General features: G+C 33.0%; 1 protein-coding gene across 1 annotated transcript; it reads right to left on the reverse strand.

Annotated features, from left to right (window-relative positions):
• Positions 1–1,676: 1,676 nt before the first annotated feature.
• LOC114344759 (serine/threonine-protein phosphatase 6 catalytic subunit) lies at positions 1,677–21,035 on the reverse strand. The gene is made up of 5 exons (XM_028295590.2): positions 20,822–21,035; positions 20,470–20,757; positions 18,717–18,871; positions 13,916–14,028; positions 1,677–1,897 (listed from the first exon to the last, which is right to left on the reverse strand). The coding sequence occupies exons 1-5, from the start codon at positions 20,987–20,989 to the stop codon at positions 1,707–1,709; spliced, it is 915 nt and encodes a 304-aa protein (XP_028151391.1). The 5' UTR covers positions 20,990–21,035; the 3' UTR covers positions 1,677–1,706.
• Positions 21,036–21,682: the final 647 nt, after the last annotated feature.

Raw genomic sequence — 21,682 nt, forward strand, 5'->3', positions numbered from 1 at the left:
GTTTTTTTACTTTAAAACGCGACGTTTGTCAGATGGGTTAGTGAGTTTTTCCGCCCATTCTAGATCAGACGCTGTTTGCGGCCGCTCATTCTGAGTCAGACGCTGCGCTGTTTGGCTAGTTTTGGTCAGCCCCGGATATTTCATTTCCCCGGTACCACCCATATCTGGAAGACATTACTCTATCCGCCACTTGAGAAGGCGCCCAGTAGAAGACTAGCAACCCCCTTGGGTTCCCTGTCCTCATATATGGCTCTCAGACCTGGACGTTTACAAACGAAAATATGGAAAAAAAATAGCAAAGAAAGAAAGATCCATAGAAAGACAAATGCTGAACATAAATCTAACAGACAGGAAAAGAAACGAATGGATCCGTAACAAAACAAAAGTGAGAGATGTCTCAACCAAAGTAGCAAAGCTTAAATGGAAGTTCGCTGGACATACCCTAAGGCAGAGGCATGCAGTGATTAATACATTGGAGACCGTGAAACCAAAAACTAAAAAGGGGAAGGCCACAAATGCGATAATCAGATAACCTGAAGAAACACGCCGGGTCAAAATGGATGCAAAATGCTCAAGACAGAGAGGCATGGAAGATGAGGCCTATGTCCAAAAATAAATGTTTAGGGCTGATAAGATAGCTAGACAGAAAAATATATTAGCTGACTTGAAACTTAAACCTAAACCATAGGCAGACAAATTCAACCCGCTAGTTAATAGGAAAATTAAGGGAATTTAATTTAAGTTATTATTTGTCTTTTATGTAGATTGGCTTTATAGGCCTGGATCCCGCGTACCAAAAAAAAGTTTATTAATAGCAAGCTGAAAATTTGTTAATAGTTGGACAAGCTTTGATGTACGGGAACACTGGAACAGGGGAAGTTTCAATTGTGGAACAGGTTACAGGTTTCGAACGTCAGACTACGAAAACGTCCCATGTATCCCGTGTCCAGGATGACGCGTTCCACAATTAAAATCACGTTCCACAATTAAAACTTCCCCTGTTCCAGTGTTCTCATAGGTACATCAAAGTTTGTCCGACTAGACACCGTTAAGCTATTAACAAGTTGTCAGCTTGCTATTGATCATTTTTCTAAAAGTAACGTCGAGATAAGAGCAATTATTATTCATATACGCGTTATGGTTACGATGTATCTTCTGCACATTTCTTTAAATACTAGTACCTATGTTGAAACGACTAAAGTGTTAAAAGGGGGGCGGCAAATATTAAGTTGCACACGAGCGGCTAACACTTTAGCGGCGGCCCTGCATTTGAGTGGGACCCGGTGTCTGATGAGGCTCAAATGACGTCATAACACGGTGTTGTTTTCCAATTCAAAAGCCGAGACTCACAAATTGTGCTTCTACTACATAGACTTCCTTAAATACATCAATTTATTTCAATGCTCTGTAAAAGGTGGAGGTGGAAAAATACATTTTGCACGAGGCGCCTTTTGCAAAGGTGAGGCCTTTTGAAGGATAATTTGACTTTTGATAGTCAAATAATAAAAAGTCAACATTTGACTTAATATTTTACATTATTTACTTTTTAACATCTCTAGTATCTAACATCTCTTATATTAATATATGTTTTCTCCATTGCCACATTTGAAATTATCTGCTTCTATTTATTTTTCCGTATGTTATGAAGGCCAAAGGTAATAATACAAACTATTAAGAACGTATTAAAAAATATATTTAAAATTAAATTATAAAAAGTATGGTGTGATATTTCTACTGGGTATAACTCTTTCAGCATCCGGCACAGCCTTGAACAGTGTTGCATTTCCCTTGTTGGCAGTGGTGAATTCCAATATGCTAGCTACATTGCCACATCTATAACAATAATTGGGAGCAGACCAAACTGTCACCAGCTGGTCCTCAAACATATATTTATACCCTAGAACATAAATAAAAGATTAGATAACAAAATACAACGACATGAAAATATACACCTAACAGCAAAAGTTTTGCACCACCAAAAATTAAGCTCAGGCGGTGGTCTCCAATAGATGCCGTAGGCTGCGTACAGCGTCCCGCCCCAGGTCGCGTCTGTATGTTTAATACAATAAATGATAGTTGCGGTCTGTTATCGTATGCCGAACACCGCATGAAATGCTGTACGTGTGTAATAGGATTTATCTACTTATTAAGATCTTTCAAAATCCTTAAATTGACTAAGGTAATCGTTAGATATTTATTTATACAACAATAAACATCAGGCATTTTTTTTTTAATTGCATAAGTAGAAAACCTTAGGCAAAGTCAGGGCCGTAACTACGATGTTGGTGGCCCCGGGCCAAATGTGATCTGGGGCCCCCTACCGAGAGGTCTGGTAATTTACCCCCAGCGCAAGGGGGGTCCGAAAAAATGTTTGATATTTAACCCCTTGAAAGCGCATTTTCCCTCATATGTGAACACCACACTTTCTTCTTTCTTTTTTTTTTCAGCATGTCCTGCAATAACTATAAAATTACAGCTTCATCTGTATCTGACATTGTGGATGGATTATCAACGAATGCGTTCGTTCGTTACAATGTAAATGGTCTTACTTTGTACCGAACGAATAACCAAGCGAACACCTACGAATTCGTTTCTTCGTTCGTGTTCACTTTGATTTAAAAGCACCTTAAGGTGCCTTAAGCTACTGCAGTGTGAGCCAAGCACACTCAGTGAAGCTGGTCAGTATACTGGTGGGACTGATCCTAATGTGCTTAATTTATCTTATGTATACCTTTCTTTCCAATATGTGGTTCCTTTCACGTACCAAGATGTGGTCTGGGGTAAATTGATTAAGACAAAGTAGCTGGGACCTGGGATCCCTATTCCAGTTGCATTTTAGTTTTTATTTCGCCAAAATAACTAATTTCCTCAGTCAAAATGTATATGTTTACTAAAGGTCTCGGGGCCTCAGCTTAGCCCGGGACCCCCTCTTCCAATGCCATTTTAGGTTTTATTACGCCAAAATAGCTAATTTCTTAAGTAATAATTTAAATTTTTATGTTAAGGTCTCGGGGCCCCAGCTAACTCATGCCTCAGGGGCCCTGTTCTGTTCCAATTGCATTTTAGTCTAAAAGACTAATTTCCCCAGTGAAAAATTAAAACTATGTTGCGGTCTTTTTAAAATTGTGTCATTTGAAAATATTTCGTCGGCTTTTAAAATACATATTTTTATTTTCCTCGTTAAAATCTATGGTTGGGATCCCCCAATGGTAGTTACGGCCATGGACAAAGTGCACGTGTTGTTTACATCAACAAGGCTGTTTAATAAACTGACACAGTAATGAAAAACTATAGACAAATATATTTACACTTGAGTCCACGAATCTTTACCCGTGCATCATTAATACCTGGCGAGATAAAACATATACTTTTTATCTAACATCATTATCTTCCACGCATAAAACTAATGACAAACCATGCTGTAATTATGCACCAGAATTTTAAAGCAAAACCTACATTTGACATTCTATTTGAGGCCCTTAGAGCACAAGGGGTCTAAGCGCCAAGTTTTGAGGAAACTTTGTAAAAAGTTCTAGACGAATTCAAAAAATCTAGGTAGGTACTCTGCCGTCCTCAGATAAAACGCGATATGTGCAGCCAACTTAAAACTGAGAAATCGGCTCTCAAAGTTTTTTTCTCAGGATTCTGTATGCACATACGGCCGATTCCAATTTGTTTATTTTGGTAATAAATAAAATTATACCGCTTTCAGACATGGAAAAAGCATAAATAAGGTCACAAGGAAACCAAACATAGCTAAAAGTCGATTTTCAATTTTTTGCAGATAGGTACCGCGTTTTAATTGAGGACGGCAGTACTACTTAGCATGTTTTCAATGACATGTCATTTTTGATCATTTTATTGTTAGTTTATGTAGAAAGTTTGAAACCACCATGTTTTCTATCAGTGGCGAAGCGTCCATGTAACCACTGTTACCATTGGTAACAGTTACAAATCTTGCAAATAAATATTTTATGACTACTACGAAATAATTCCATTTATATTTTTTACCAACAGAAATACTTGTTAATAGTACCTAATTCAGTTAATAGCCAACTAGGCGCACGAAAATATTGGCGAGATATGTGAATCCATGGCACGTTATCATATGCTGTTACCAATACTGGCACTGGTAAAATAACGCAGGAGAAACTTCGCTGTCGCTCGGGACTAGCTCTGAAAATTTTGAAGGAGCGACGGGTCTAGAGACGGCGCGCGGGCACGCTGTGCATATCAGTATTGTAACCATTTTGAAGATTGGTAACGTTGGTTTAGTTAGTTTAGTACCTATTACAGATTACAGTGTGCGTGCATTTAAACATGGAAGAGTGTTGCTACGTATTGCGTAATTGATCAACTACTTGAAGTCATTCTACTTGTATATTTTTTTTATATATTATTTTAAAGAAAAAAAAATGATATTATTGAAAAGAGACGAATTAAAATATAAACAATAGTTTTCAAAATCTGTTCTTTTTCCTACTGGTTCATTTTTATGTTAATTTTATGGTAGAATAATATGTTTAGTTTGTTTATTATTTATTGTTATACCTGTTACATATACATAATTACATACATATAATTTGGGAATAGTGATTTGTTTTATTTTATTCCACAGGATTGAAAACAAAAACTTAAATTTGGTAAGTTCAAAATATTTTTTTGAAGAGGATTTTTTTACATCTGGTTTTGGTAACACTTTAGAAAAAGTCACGCGTCGCCACTGTTTTCTATGTGTTTGGAAGTCCATTTTTGTATTTAAAACATAATTTTCTAAAATTGTCACTTATACCCCTTGTGTTCTAAGGGCCTCATTTATTTGATAACGTCAAATTTTATACTATACAACCCGTGATCGGAGCATTAGCTACTTACTGTCACTTGCTGTTGCATTTAATAAATTTCCGACTTATTTCGTATGCTTTAAATGATGACGCATGGGTAAAGAACCCGGGACTCATCTGTACATAGCGATGTATTGATAAATAAAGGTAACACGTTGAGATTCAGTTCAGATTTGAGTCATTAGTGGGTCAGTCGAGTTAGTTAGTTAATTTTGGAGGTTTGCTACCGTTAGAGCAGATTAATGTAATCACCAATCAACTGAATAAAGTAGTTATGAGTACATAGTGTCTTCCAGTTAATCAACCCCATCACCAGGGTAGTTCACCCCTATATTTTATTATACATGACTTCAGATGCGGTGGTACAAGGGTGGATATACAGTAGAACCCCGATTATCCGTATCCGTGCTCCTCGGGACCGGACGTTGGCACGGATAATTGAAATGCACGGATAATCCAAACATTTATTTCTCATATATAATACATATGTACGTATATACATACATATGTACCTGCCATAAATGTATAACAGCAAAAATAAATCTTTCATTATGAGTCTCCTTCTCGGCGTATAGGGTTTAAGTCGAGTGATATACGGTCACGCTACTTTGATAAAACCTCAAAAATTCAATTTGAGTAATAGAAACTCATAACACGGATAATCCGCAGCCCGGATAATCCGCACACGGATAACCGGGGTTCTACTGTACATCGAAATTTTTATTTTATTTATTTTTATTTTATTTATTTATTAATCATACGGGAAAACCTCATTAAAAGTGTAGTATAAAGTAAATAATAATAATAATAACTAGCATCAACACAAAAAAGTAGTACACATAAGAAGATACAATGCAATAATACAAACAATCACAACATACCTAAAATATAAGATGTAACAAATATACCTCACATATTATAACACTAAATTTAACAAGACGTATTAACAATAATGAAACAGACATTTTTGCAACAATGAACATCATAAAGCCAGAGATTTCTTCAGTTGATCCAATGAAATATTGAAAACATCGACATTACTAATATTCCATAATCCCATATACCTATCGACTGGGCTATGAAAACCATAGGATGTTCTGTGGTAAGAGACATTGAATGTTTTATGATAGCGAAGGGCTCGATTGGGAATATTAAAATCAATTTGGCGCAAGAGACTTGGGGCCGGTTGTTCGAACGCTAATCAACATTGATCACTATCAAATACTTAATTACTGTCACAACTGTCAATGTCAACTTTGGTTGGGTTGCTGAAAACATAGTTAATTATCATACAGAAGTAAAAACTTCTTTTGTATATTGGTATAAAAAGTTTTATTAAAAACATAAAAGTCCTCCAAAAGGATTTGCAAAACGTTTTCAATCTGAATCAGATCATCCTCAGTGCGTTCTGCTTCGTAAAAGAAACTAGCAACTTTTTGAAAAAGGTTACATCGATATTTATGGTTTACATAATAATTAAGTGGTATTTGTAGCGACTCCAAGTCGATGTTACAAGATGAAATGTGTTAGGAGTGCTCAAAGGGCAACATGGTTCCCGGCTCGTTAAGAACTCGTGGTTCTTCGTGGTAACATCGACTTGGAGTCGCTAGAAATACCACTTAATTATTATGTAAACCATAAATATCGATGTAACCTTTTTCAAAAAGTTGCTAGTTTCTTTTACGAAGCAGAACGCACTGAGGATGATCTGATTCAGATTGAAAACGTTTTGCAAATCCTTTTGGAGGACTTTTATGTTTTTTAATAAAACTTTTTATACCAATATACAAAAGAAGTTTTTATTTCTGTATGGTTTTTTAACTATGGTATACAGCCAGCTACGGGGACTTTCCCATTGATTTTATAGTTAATTATAATTATAAGATTAGTTAGTCAATTAACATAACAATTATTAACATAATTGACTAACTAATTTCATAATTGTCATCAATAGTTATGTTTTCAGCAACCCAACCAAAGTTAACATTGACAGTTGTGACAGTAATTAAATATTTGATAGTGATCAATGTTGATTAGCGTTCGAACAACCGGCCCTTGGACAAACAATTTGTGCGTTAATCAACTTATGCAGAAAGACCGCACCAGAGATGTCACGACGTAATCTGAGAGGAAGTAGAGAGAGATGGGACTCTACAATTGAGTAATCATGGTTAACTATAGTTAGATAAGATTTGAATGCGCAGTAACGTAAAAATGTATGCTGGATCCTCTCGACCGTATCGATATGGTTTTGATAGTAAGGGGACCAAACTACCGAACAGTACTCCAACAAGGATTTAACAATTGAGCAATAAACCAATCTCGTTGCTACCACAGAAAAACACTTACAATTTCTCATAACAAAACCTAGACACTTAGATGCCTTTACAGAAATAGTATTAATGTGATCTACAAAAGAAAGTTTTTCATCCATAAGGACACGTAAGTCTTTAATAGAAGAAACGCGATTGAGTGGTTGGTTACATATAATATAACTCGTTTCAACCCTCCCAACCTTATGTGTACAACTTATGAAAGAGCACTTATTGGTATTTAAATTAAGTATATTTTGAACACACCAAACATGTAGACAGTCTAAATCCTCCTGTAGCAAATCTTGGTCTCTAATCGTTTCTATAACTCTCCAGAATTTTAAATCATCAGCAAACATTAGACACTTACTATTACGAAAGCAGTCAATTATATCATTAAAAAAGATGTTAAAAAGGAGAGGTGAAGTATGACCACCCTGAGGACCTCCAGAACTTACTTTTATTTCATCGGAGGGATGACTACCAATATTCACCCTTTGACTGCGATCCGTTAAGTAATTTTTTATCCACTCCACAAATCCAGCATGAAAACCAAACAAGACCAACTTACACAAAAGAACTTGATGATCCACACGATCAAAGGCCTTAGAGAAATCTGTGTATATTGCATCGATTTGCTTACGATCCTCGATCTGAGTAAGGTCAGACTGATAGCATACCAAATTTGTCGCAGTGGACTTATTTTTGCAAAAACTATGTTGTGACTCAGATAGTAAATTTCGACAAGACCAAGAAAGCTGCTTAGCCACAAGGCAGTCAAACAGCTTAGGAATAGCAGATTGGATGCAGATACCACGGTAATTTTCAACATTATCCTTCAGACCACTCTTAAATACAGGTACAATATAACTTTCCTTCCAGGTCATCGGAAACGTCGAAGTCTCCAAGGATTATTAAATAATAAAAATAATGGCACAACAATCGTACAAACACACTTTTTCAGCAGGAAATTTGGGACGCCATCTGGACCAGTAGTGAGCTTATTGGGAATCGAGCTAATACAATTAAAAATATCAGAAACAGAAATAGGATGCGTATGAATGCTTACATTTGAGTTTTTAATTTTGGAAATTGTAGGCAATTGAGAGTGATTGTTGTTAGGTATGTACACTGTCTGAAAGAAATTCATAAACAACTTGGCTATATCTAGACCATTACAAACTGTATGTTCCTGGTAAAATAAGGAATTAGGTAAATGATGACCTGACCTTTTGGCATTAAGATACTGCAAATCATGCTGCAGTCTCCTATTTTGTGAACATTTCCCTTATAGCGATATGCTTTATTTATTATTTTTTTAATTGCTAATTTTAAATATTAACTTGCTTTTCTAACCGAAAATAATATGGGTCATTTAAAATTCACATGTGTTTCGCTCCTAAAATACAAAACCAGATTGTATAAAATTAATGTTTTTTTCTGGGAAACACATTCCCCATTAAACAGTTACCTTATCAGACCTTAATAAATCACTTTTGAAATGCATTCGAAGACGCTTCTAAAGGGTTAGCCTCTTTATGTCAATAAATTAGTCTTTCTTAAAACCACAGACATGTGTTTTCAGTCAGTCGATCCACAACAACGAGTCGATACACAAGCCAGCATGCATCGGTCGGTGATACAACCCTCGCTGGTCTCAAACAATAACATTCCCTCTTACGAGATATAAGACCACACACCATTTTTAACCAAAAATAAATAAATATTACTGTTCGTTGTTTTTACACTTATTTTAATTCCATTTAACACCCACCACGGAACACCGTGATATCTTTAAAAACAAAAATACACGGCTTTATTCTTTGACATTTTCTTTTACTGATACAACATAATACAAAGAAAGATAACGAAACTAATATCCCATGTTTCCCCCTTCTCTGTGATGTTTTGTAGTTGAATTTCCTTAACAGCAAGAACCGTTTTTGTGTCTTTACTTGGAGGCTCTTTACAAAATAATGAAAGGTAAATTACACAAATGTTGTTTCTTTGGATATGTTGTTCCTTTTGCACATTAAAATGACATGCTATTACTGACTATTTAAGTGAGGTAAATATTCAGAAAATGACTTGGTCCCGTCATAGTTCTGACACAAATCTTATTAAATACTTATGGGACATTGTCGGTACACAATTAAGACTTTGTCAGTTCTTTTTTACTTCCCTGCAAGATATAGAAACTATGGTAATGATTGATAGGTGAAACTCCATAGATCTACATTGTTAATTTAGTATTGTTTCAGATAAAACTCATTCTAAGAATAAAGATATTTATTTAGGGAAATTAAAATAAGAAAATGTTCACAAAACATAAGACTACATGATTTTTCGATGTACCTATATAGCCTGATCAAATAATAATCTGACCGCAAAAAAAAATAAAGGAAGAATGAAAATTTGGGAATAGGTAGTTTAAATTGTCTATTATTATATAAGAAAACTCTACAATTCTACATCCCCTCCATTTACAAAAATTGGGAAATACGGGGTGAAAAATATTTGCTCGAGAGTGAAAAAATATACATTCAAAACATGTCCGGAGTTGGATAAAATGACTAATTCCAAGCAACTAATTAGCATCTCAAATAAAATTAATTGTTACCGCTTCACAAGTTACTTTGCTTATGTATTCTTTATATTATGATCTATAAGTTTCATTGGTTCAAAGTGTTCATTATTGAAAAAAATTGGTTTTAAAATAAAAAAAGATTTTAAAAAAATCCATTTTTTTTCAAAATAATTTAAAAATTACTAGTAATAGCAAAAATAATAAGAGTAATTAAATGTACGTTTTGGTTTTGCTTTTCTGAATATTTTGGATTTTTTGTTTTCCTGGTAGACAAAAATTGGTTATGCTATGGCTGTTCAAAATTTGCATACACTCGTGATTAGTGACTCGTTCAAGCCATTTTAACTATAGCCTTTTCAAAAACAAGTACTTTGAACCGATGAAACTTACAGGTCAAAATAAAGAATATAATATAATCAAAGTAATGGTAGGGGAGCAAAGTATGCTAAATGTGCAGTCACTCGAGCGCTTTGGGGACCTATTGGGTTGTGAAGAGTATGTCCTCAAACCAAAATAAGTTAAGTAAAGTTTTCCATTTTAGTGGGACTTTCTATCCATAATTCGAAAAAATGTCTCGAATAAAAGATACTTATTATTACGTACGGAATCCAAATCTGCAAAAAAAAGTAATGGAGGGCTCCCATTTAAGATTTTAAAGTAACCTCCGTGGGAGGTCGTGTTTGGTGCCATTCGATACATTTTTCAAAAATATTGAATAAGTGTATTTTTCAGTTTTTCGATCTGATGTTCATTTCGCGAAATATCGCGGGGTTCGTATTTAAAATATTAAATTTACTCCCCATCCCTTTCCGAGGGTAGTCGTGTTTGGTATCATTCGATAGATTTTTGAAAAATATCGAGTATGTATTTTTTAGTTTTTCGATCGTCATTCATTTCGCGAAATATTCGCTTTTTTCCTGTGAAACTTTGGGACTCATCCATTTCCTTACGCTCAAATCGTCAGATTATTTAAATATACACTCTTTATCATGTACGTAACTTACCTTATCTTAATCTAACGATTTCGAGTTTTTCTAAGGATAGATTTTTTTTTCGGCCCCCCTTAACGAACTCCCCTGCATTAAAAGCCAATATATGGTAGAGGTACTTTTTCAGGGTACAAGGTTTCTCCCCATGTAATAATCTGACGCGCTCGAGTAACTACAAAAATCCCCGCTTGGGCTACCCTACCATAATTTGTGAGGCGGTAACGCTTAATTTTATTTGGGATGCTCATTAAGGGGTGATTTTCGCGATTCTTTTTACCAAAAAATAAAAGGGACCAACAATATTTTGAGCGTAGCTCACTTACTTTTAATGTTAGAGGTTTTTTTTTAATAAAAATAAACCTTTTTTTAATGCTTAAAAAAAGTTGTATGAGTTTTCCCCAAAAAGTGCTCCGTTTTTTGGTTATTTCACGTTGAAATATTCGATTTGAAATTTGACGAATAAGAACCTACCTACAAATCTGCTTCTACTGGGTCAAAAGACTTCATGCATACACCATTTGTTTCACTTTTTTATAAGCTATATTTTTGCTACGAATCTTTTTTTCGATAAAGTACTTACTTTTTGAGTTATTTACGAAAAACCGTCCAAAAACATGTTTTTTTAATGATCATATTCACTCGCAAATAACTCGAAAAGTATTGACTTAGTGAAAAAACTCTATAGAACAAAAGTTACTTAGAATTAGTCATTTTATCCAATTCCGGACTTATTTTGAATGTATATTTTTCACCCCCAAAGAAGGAGGTATTTCAATCCATTTTGTAAAATGGAGGGGATGTGGAATTGTAAACTTTTTTTATATAATAATAGACAATTTTAACTGCCTATTCCCAAATTTTCATCCTTCCTTTATTTTTTTTTAGACTTTCGTAAAGTTTTGTGTTCCTTGATCGGGCTAATACCCACCCTTGTACCTTATCTTCCCTACAGGGTGTCTCAAACTTAAGATAAGAAAATCATTTGCTTTTTTCCACCCAGTATAAGCTCAAAAGAGAAGTTTGAGTAAACATTTGCTCAACAATGTAAATGCCAAATAAAAAATCTAAAATAAAAAAAATTAGTAGAATCAATTAATCCATGCATGATAAAATCAACTATCAAAATAATTTTTGGTGGTGTCAAATTTTTGCAGTTAAGCTTAAAAAAAGATAAGTTATTTAAATGTGTAATAGTCTCTCACGTCATGATAAAAAAATATATACCAAGTAAATGCAATTTATGCACAAGCAAGTAAAACAAGTAACATTTTTGCACAAAACAGTTTTTAAAATGACAGTGCACAAAAAATATATAAAATAAAACCAATAAAAGATCATATCTTTAAGCAGACAAAAATCATGTGAAGGCTTTAGCAATAATAAAAAAAAAAGTATATTAAAGAAAATAGGAAACTCAGACAGATATTCTTCTACACCTATCTATTACATATCGAGGGGTTTGAGCGAAAACCCGATAAGTACCAAAATTATGAAATCCGGTATTTTTATTTCTGCGGTATTAAAAACACGTCTCCTACCACTGATAAATGTTATTATTTGATATTAACATTTTTAAGCACAATAACTAATAAAAATCAAACATGGTAAAAACCGTTAACTGCTATTTTTAAATAACAGCCAACCGATATATAACTTTACTAATAAAAATACTTTGTTGTAGATATATTTATAATATAAGATTCCGGTAAAATCATTTATTTTCTTTTTCCTGTGTAAAGTTACTAATTTTATTAGAAATATTTCTGAGTTAAAAACTGATAATTAATTTTATCGGGGATGAAGATTACAAAATTGTTAATTTTGACAAACTATATTCATGCGAAAATCCTATAAAGAATTTTAGACTATGATAGTTTATTAAATTTCAGTAAACTTTTTTCCTGCGAAAACCCAATAGAACTTGGTAAATTAGAAATTGAATATTACGAAAAAAAAGACGGTTAGAATGGGGTCCATATTTATTTGTTTAAAAACAAAATCAGAGCTTCCAAGGTACCACAGCAAATCAATTGTAGTAAATTTAAATTTAAGTGTACTGAAAAGTTGTCTGAATACTATGAAGGACATGAAACAAACTCTGTAGAAATTACTGGAGTCTAGTAGTAGTAGTAGTCTAGTCTAGACAAATTTTTATTTTGTACAGTATAACTGTCAAACTAATTAGGACTAACTTTGTCCCTAAAACTTCCCAAAGAAAGAAAGGAACATTTAGTAAGAAATGTTTCTTTCCACAAGCTTACCATGAATGAATTCCTGTGAATATAATTATGCTGTAGCTACAGTCTGTTCGCTAAACTCAGACACAATTGGCTAGTGATTTTAGTAAGTAATCTTGCCAAAAATAATTACTAAATAATTAGTAATTTTGCCAATTTTGGCAAAATTGGCCAAAAACAAAAAAATTATCAAAAATCACTAGCCTGTTGTGTCAGAGTTTAGCGAACCGACTATAACAGTGATTCTACTGGAAGATATTCTAAAGAAGACAATCGCGAAAAACGGTAACCAGTTAATAAAATATCAGAAGATATTGGTTTGAATTAAAAAAAAACTACTCTATGCCATAAAAGGCAAAAACAAATTTCATCCCAAACAGCAACCATAGACTTATCAACTCAGGGCAATTTACCAAAGTTATATAAAAGTACCCTTCAAATAAGGGAAGCAAAGATAACAAATTTAAAAACCGGTAATAAGATCGTAGATCGAATTCCAGACGTAATGATGGGAGAACAATTGGAAGAAGAAGACATTTTACCTTTTAATTTTTTAAAAAGAATGTAGATTAATTTTTTTGAGTAATACACAGTTAAATCTTATTTTATAATTAAAAAAATTAAAAACAAAAACCAATAAAACCAAATGTTATACTCATTTAACGAGGTAAAACCCAATAAATATCACTTTTTTTGTAAATACGCTGTTATAAATTAAACTTGAAATAAATTATTCTAACTAAATATTAAATTTTCTACCATTTGGCTATAACAAATGTTTTATTAAACTTCCTATGACGATTTGAAATCTTCTTCAAACTTCCTAAAATCTTTAATCGCGATTATCTCGAAACAATGTTTTTGTTAGTTATCGGGTTTTCACTCAAACCCCTCGATATACAAATTGTGAGACTTCTCAAATTATACAATTTTATCAATGTTTTACCTTCATGTACTAACTGATGAGCCCTGCATATTAAAGTTAGAGCATTAATTCTCATGAAATCATTAGTGACTTTGGCTCCAAATAGGAAACCTGCTCCTCTGGGACTAGTAGCCCTGCAAATGAAAAAAGTATTACTAAATTAACATTTGTTATTTGTTACACAAGGCAAAAGTGTATTGATAACTAGATTGATTTTAATATGTATTTATATCGTCGCCTCAAAGCAACAGTAGGATATGTCATATCCTACTGTTGCACAAGTGCACCGATCAACCAGTTAAGTGATATTGGACTGATGCGATGTGTTTGTATATACGCATATACGGTGCACTCGTGCAACAGTAGGATATGACATATCCTACTGTTGCTTTGAGGCGACGATATTATTTATTTAGCATTGGTTCGGGTTGCCATATCCATTGTCCTCAATTGAATAAATTCAAATCATCTTGAATGTTTTTCCACTTATGTCCCTCCATAAATATTTTTATTCAAATTCTTAGAGTTGACATGATCTACTCACATTGCTGTTTAATCTGGCCTTACAATATGTCAAGCAAGAAATGTATGCAAAAATCAAACAGACTACCAGATATAGCTGCTCAGGAAGCAAAGACTCTTGTTGCCATTGTTGCCAAGAAGCTGCATTAAATATCAGTCTAAAAGTAAATGAAGACAAAACAAAATATATGGTCGCTTTAAAACAAAAATGTTGCTGAATAGGGAAATATCTTACTATAAATGGTCATAACTTTGAAATGGTTCAAGAAATTAAATATCTAGCAGCAGCAACCATCAATGAGATCAAAATTTCACTCACAATATGCAAAAATCCAGATATACAAAACCATAATTTGACCAGCAGCCTTGGATGGAAACAAAACATAGATGCTAACAACAAAAGAAATAGCTGGGGAGGGAATGTAAAACCCTTAGAATAATAAATGGCCCTATGGCAGAGATAGTCTGACAAACAACTGGATGTGCAGACACAACAGAAGTGTTAGAGTATCTCTTAGGAAAGAAAAATTTAGTGAGATATATAAAGGTCAATAGACTAAGATTGGCAGGACATGAGATATGCATTAACTGTCTTATAAGCAATGTGTTTTGGGAAAGACCAGATGGGAAGTGTGTAGGAAGAGTGGAAAGATGCAGTCAGAGAGGACTTTCCGAAGAAAATGGGAGTGAGATAATGGGAATTAGTGGCACAGGACCAACAAACATGGAAGGTACCTTATGGTAAAGGTAAATGCACAGATAGTTGTAATGCCATTGATGATGATGATGACACTGATATACTAGTACCTTCTGTAGATACCTTTTTGCCTTTTATTATTCCTTTTTAAATGGAAAAACGACAAGGAGAAAATGTAATTAGAGAATCTAAATTATTATTTTTGATGTGTTTTATTTCTCTTTCTATGTTAACTTTGTAAGAAGATCCTCCTTATGGCGCCTTTTCTTAATTACACAAAAGCCCTGTCTTCTAATTCTTAGTTTCATAAAAAAAACTTCTTTTGTCCTTTAATTCGTCCAATTTTGAACATAGGCTTCCCCCAGTTTCCTCCATTACCTTTTGTTTGGAGCTTTCTGTTTCCTGTGCGTTCCTCCTATCTTTTTAAGGTACTAGTACACTTTAAAAGACCAAAAATAATCATTTCTTTCAAGAATTTTTTTCTGAGAACCTTTATTAAAAATGAAAATAAAACTTTTTATATATTAATATCTAACTTTTAGAGAGTACAACAAATATATCTTTTTTCATTTATGCACGGACACTAATATTGTAGAGGGCACCAAAGTCAAGGCCTCGAAAAATGATGGCGGACAGTTAATCTCAGGATTGGGATATCTGAAACAAAAAAATCGTGCTGCATTTGCAAGAGGAAGGTTTCTTACATGACAATTTACCACAATTTGACCAAAAAATACAAAATAAATATTTTTTAACCATGAAAAACTAAAGAAAAACGGGCGATTTTTCACAAAATTTTTTCAAATTTCCGTAATATCTTTTTTTTGCAGAATTTTTCACTAATGGTGGTAAATTGTCACATAAGAGACCATCCTTTTTCAAACGCCGTAAAATTTTTTTGTTTCAGAGATCCCAATCCTGAGATTAACTGTCCGCTATCGGAACTACGTTTTTCGAGGCCTCGACTTTAGCGCCTTCTACAATATTAGTATACATGCATAAATGAAAAGGAATATATTTTTTGTATTCTCTTAGAGTTAGATATTAAGGGGTCATATACGTTTCTCGAGCTTAAAAAGTAGTCTAAATGTAATGATAAATTGTAAGAAAACTATTGGGCTAATTGATTTCATTTTTTTTTATTTTTATTTAAAAGGTGGACAAAAAACATGTTAAAAGTTAAAAAACAATTAAAAACATGGCGGCTGCGTCCAGTTGCGTAGAACGTGTTATCTTTTTCAGGTCATACAGTGGGCATGATAACTGCTTAACCGTTAGTCCGATTAACTTCATTTTTGGCATACATATTCTAAATTAGATTCACTATCGTGTGACCAAAGCTTTTTTAAATAAAATTAACCATTTTCGAATAGCAATAAAAAAATAGACTATTTTTTTGGTGAGAATTACGACTTTTTTTTAAATTTCGACCATTTCTGTAAATATTTTTTTTTCTTAAATTCCTCTCGTCACACGAGAACTATTACTCTAAAAAATCATAACAAATAAACAATTTTTGTTTCAGATAAACATTACGAGCTGAATCATGCCCACCATTTGGCCTGAAAAAAAAACAAGTTCTATGCCACTGAACGCAGCCGCCATGCTTTTAATTATTTTTTAACTTTTAACATATGCTTTATGCTCCTTAAGAGTCCACCTTTAACATTTAAAAAAAATGAAATCAATTAGCCCAATAGTTTTCGTACAATTTATCATTACATTTAGACTACTTTTTAAGCTCGAGAAACGTATATGACCCCTTAATATGTAAACAGTTTTATATTCATTTTTAATAAAAGTTCTAATAAAAGTTTTAATAAAAGAAAAACAATCTTGAAAAGATGCTTATTTTTGGTCTTCTAAAGTGTACTAGTACCTTAATGTCATCTCCCCATCTCCTCTGGGCAGGCACGTAGCCAGGAAATGTTCTTGAGGGGGGTCCAAACACAACTCAAATTTTTTGTTAGTTTAGACGGTAAGGTATTAAAAAATATATTTAGACTAAATTTTAGATCCGTATGCAAAATAAAATTTGAAAAAACTATTTTGTTCTACAACCGTGTTAAAAATGCAATTTTTAGCATTCCATATGAGCGTTAAAAATGCTACTTTAAGGCACTAGTGCTTTAAAATATTTTTAAGGCACTGCAGTTCGTATTGACCATATAGCCAATTTTGATGTAATGTCAAAAAAATATAAAAATTGAATGTCAGTCAAGTTCAAGTAAAAGTTTTTGTAGATATTGTCCTGTAATTATGTTTGTAGAAAAAATATTGTATGATATGCGTGTTAAAAAGTACATTTTTAAGGCACTCATGTGAATTGCAGAATGAGCGATAGCGAGTTTCACATGCGTGCCTTAAATGTGTACTTTTAACACTTATATCATAAATATTTATTAATATTTTAAAATTACAATAAGAACTGTTTACTACTTTACTAAGAAATATGACGAGTCTCACCCTAATAAAGTAAGTTGTTTTTAATAGCTTATTTCACCATTGTATGTTTAATATCATTTTAGGGTCCCTGATGATGTTAGTACACTTGATCTTCTATTCAGCTGTCCACCCAAAAATTTTTGCTTATTTGATATATCATCATCATCATCATCCAGCCTTATGCATCCAAAGTTGAACATAGGCCTCCCCTAATTTCTTCCAGTTGGTCTTGGGCTTCCAGCAACCAATTCCCAGCAACCCTTTTGACATTGTCCATCGTGTAGGTGGTCTACCTCTATTTATTCTGTCTGTTTGTGGTCTCCACACTGTATTTTTTTGGATCCACCCCCGTTCTTCAGTCTAGCTACATGGCCCGCCCAATTCCACTTCAGCTATGCTATTCGCTGTAAGACATCTGTGAGGATGATTTGATATCTGTATATCTGGCTTTCGACGTCCAATGAACGGAACAAATAGCCAATAAACTGAGTCTTTCGTTTCCCATCTTGTTTCTGGATAAAGTTTTTACTCGCTTCATTGTTGAGAATGAAGGTTCTACACTGGCCGTTGTGACAGGTATAGTTTCCAAAATTGTAAGGAATTTGTAAATGTTTGGAAAAAATATTTATTACAATGTTCCATTACGTGGAGAACTTCGGTATTTGGTTCCAAAGATGATATTGTATTAGTTACTCCATACATATATTCAGCTTTTATTGCTGTAAGGAGAATGTCGTGGAAATAATAGTAAGCCAAATTTTCTAGCAATTTTACTTTCTCTGTAGAGACAAATGCAGGTAAAAGAATTTGAAATGCTGATAGAATACTTTCGTTTTTGCTAAATCTGATTTTTAAATTGGATATAAGTTGATCCGTACACTGAATAAAAACAGAAATAATCATAGTAAAAATAATAATAATTACGTTCACTTTTTCAAAAATATTAAAAATAACTTGGGGATAAACTCGCTGCCTTGGCACAAAAGCTGAGGCAGTTTTGGGAGGGGTCCGGATCCCATGGACCCCTCCCTTGGCTACGTGCCTGCCTCTGGGGTCATCACTTGCTCTCTTTCCTGCAGGTATCTATATAATCATAATAATATATAAGAGCATAACAATGCATGTCAAATAATAAGATAAAATAGTAAATAATCTTACCAGGTATCTATATAGTCAGGGTCAGACCATACCAAATCACAGAATGCTCCTTTGTGAGGGATTTCTTGATTCCTTTCTAATATTCTAATTTGATCTAAAGTTTTAATTTCTGGACTTAGTCCTCCATGAACACACAAAATTTTCTCATCTATTATCTAAAAACACAAACAAATTCTAGAAAATAAATATTAGAGTAACATTTGGAAATTAGAGCTTATAATAAGAACAAATAGTTTGGATATAGTTTAGATATAAAAACCAGAAGTATATATTTGTTCTTGTCTTACAAAGGAGTGTTGAAGAATATATTGCTTGTACTGTTTTAGCGACTGTAATAAACCAATGTACAGCTGGTTCCTAAAAAAACTGATACGACTCTTAGTAAGATTTGTTCATTTTGGGCAGTGTATGATTGGTCTGACATTATATTATATTTATTATGACAGACAAATAATAATATAAACAAACAAACAACCATTTTTTGAGGTTGAAGTTATCTGACAAATTTTAAGATTTGGCAGTGACAGTGGCAGTATGTAAATAATAAGCATTTATCCTTCAAAATATAATAAATTAAATATAATTAAACTCATATTCTTTATATCAGACCTCATTAAAAGCTTTTTACAAGAACATAGTCAGCGATTTTGATATGGCTTAGAGCCAGACTACATCAAGATCGCCAATAAATCGTGCTGGTTATTGCATTGCAGCGAGACCAAAAACAAAAAGAAGAAGAAGAAGAAAGTACACTGCTCAATTTTCTACAAAATACGCTTTAAGAGTCGTATCAGTTTTTTTTGGAACCAGCTGTACAATTTGAATATAATATAAGTTTCGAAATGATTTAAATGCCATGTGTCCATTTCTTCTCGATCGATGATGATAAATAAATGTTGAAGTCGTAAGTAAAGAAATGGGTTTATTGACAGCTACTAATAATAATTACACTACAGTTGTTGGTGAGGTAAAATGGCAATACAGACTGAACTCAAAAGAGTCTGAAACCCCTAATTTATAATGCTCACAATTAATGTACACCTCATCACAAAGGTTATTGGCTTTAACATAGTAACAAAAATTTGAACCTTCATACTTGCACAAATATCATTTAAACGAGGACGCTATTGCAACATTATTTGGCAATTTATTCAATTTGCAGGAAGTTGAATAAACTCATAATCATTGATAATTAAACTATTAATTGATATCTCTCACAATTATACACAGTGAAACTATAATAAATTAGAAAGTTAAAATTAATATGAGATTGCAAATTAAGGGACTAATTTGTGATTAAACAGCGACTTTAAAACTACTTCCAGTTGCTACTGTGAAGCCGGAAGTTTGAGGTCAAATTTCTCACCTTTAATACCAACTTTGGTTTATAAGCTCTCATTCCTCACCTCATTTGTTATTGTTTCTGTTCTACCAACAAATATAAACATAAATAACCTTCTTATTCGTTGTATAGAAGCATAACCTTCTATATATATATATATATATATATATATATATATATATATATATATATATATATATATATATATATATATATATATATATAAGAAATAAGCATAGAAGCAATAAGAAATAAGCATAGAAGCATAACCTATATTCGTTGGTTCTAATATCAGAGGAGTTTTGTCTACGGATGGACAGATATGGATAATGAAAGGTTTTCACATTTTATTATTGTAAAACGGGTGAAAACAACATGTACGAATTATTACTAAATAAATGAAACACTTACCGCAGCAATAGTCAACAAATCGAATACACCACAGCAATACTTCCAAGCGTTAACATTTCCATACTTAGTCATACATTCATCATAAAAGCCATAAACCTGCGTGATCTGCCTACTTTCGTGATTGCCCCTTAATAATGTGATTTTGTTTGGATACTTCGCTTTGAGCGTTAGAAGTCTTGTGAATGTTTCTAAACTGTAGTAGCCCCTATCGACGAAATCCCCTAAAAATACGTAATTGGTATCGGGAACTTGTCCGCCTTTCCGAAATAACTCTTCGAGATCATAAAACTGAAACATAAGAGATGTAATTTAATACAGAACTAGGCAGGAAGTGGTAAATTCAGTCTCTAACCTGACCATGTATATCACCGCATACAGTAACGGGAGTAGATACAGGTTGAACGTTTGATTCTTCTAATAAAATACTGCACACTATATCACATAACTTTTTAAGATCATTTTCCGGTAAATATTTGCATTGTTTTGCAATTTCTATCCAATTATCAAGCTCAGAAGACATTGTTTCTGGTCAATGATAAAAGCTAAAATGAAAATGACAGAAGACATTGACATTACACTGCTAGCCTGTCAAATTTCAAACCGTTTTAATAGCTCTGTTCGAGTATTTTACATCGTTACCCTGTTCATTTCACTTTGATCAATATAAAGTTTCTTCTCAAACAGTGACGGATATACTGGGAGGGAAACTGAGGAGATTTCTCCCCTAACAATGTCAAAAATTAAGAAGAAAGTTGTTGGAACATAAAAATATATTAGCTCACATGAAACTTAAACCACACACAGACAAATTCAACTCAATAAACACGCTAGCTAGGAAAATTAAGGGAACTTAATGCATTTTGTTTATTATACAGTATATGGTGCAAATCTCTGGAATAAATTCGATATTTCGCAAACCTGCGACTTTAAGGAAAAATCCCCAAATAGGTTGATTTTTATTTTTAAATTACGATATTTTGGCATATATTTCATAAGAGTGACGTCATCCATATGGACGTGAGGACGTAATCGATGATTTTTGTAAATGAGACTAGAGGTCGTGTGGTAGCTCATTTGAAAGAGTATTTAATTCTGTATTCAGTAATATAAATATTGACATAATTGTTTATGTACAGTGTCCAAAAACAATTTTTTTAATTTAAATTAATTGCCAAAAAAAGAAGAATATATTTAATTTATTTAATTTAAAATA

This window comes from Diabrotica virgifera, chromosome 1, assembly GCF_917563875.1.
Source record: "Diabrotica virgifera virgifera chromosome 1, PGI_DIABVI_V3a".
In the NCBI taxonomy this organism is placed as follows: domain Eukaryota; kingdom Metazoa; phylum Arthropoda; class Insecta; order Coleoptera; family Chrysomelidae; genus Diabrotica; species Diabrotica virgifera.

What these genes read in the sequence shown, in the direction of transcription:
- LOC114344759 (XM_028295590.2), bottom strand. Translation starts at nt 20,989, where the DNA reads ATGTCTTCTGAGCTTGATAATTGGATAGAAATTGCAAAACAATGCAAA. An exon ending in GCGGTGATATACATGGTCAG is followed by an intron (nt 20,758 to 20,821) that starts GTTAGAGACTGA and finishes CTTATGTTTCAG; the next exon opens with TTTTATGATCTCGAAGAGTT. An exon ending in CCTGACTATATAGATACCTG is followed by an intron (nt 14,029 to 18,716) that starts GTAAGATTATTT and finishes TTTCATTTGCAG; the next exon opens with GGCTACTAGTCCCAGAGGAG.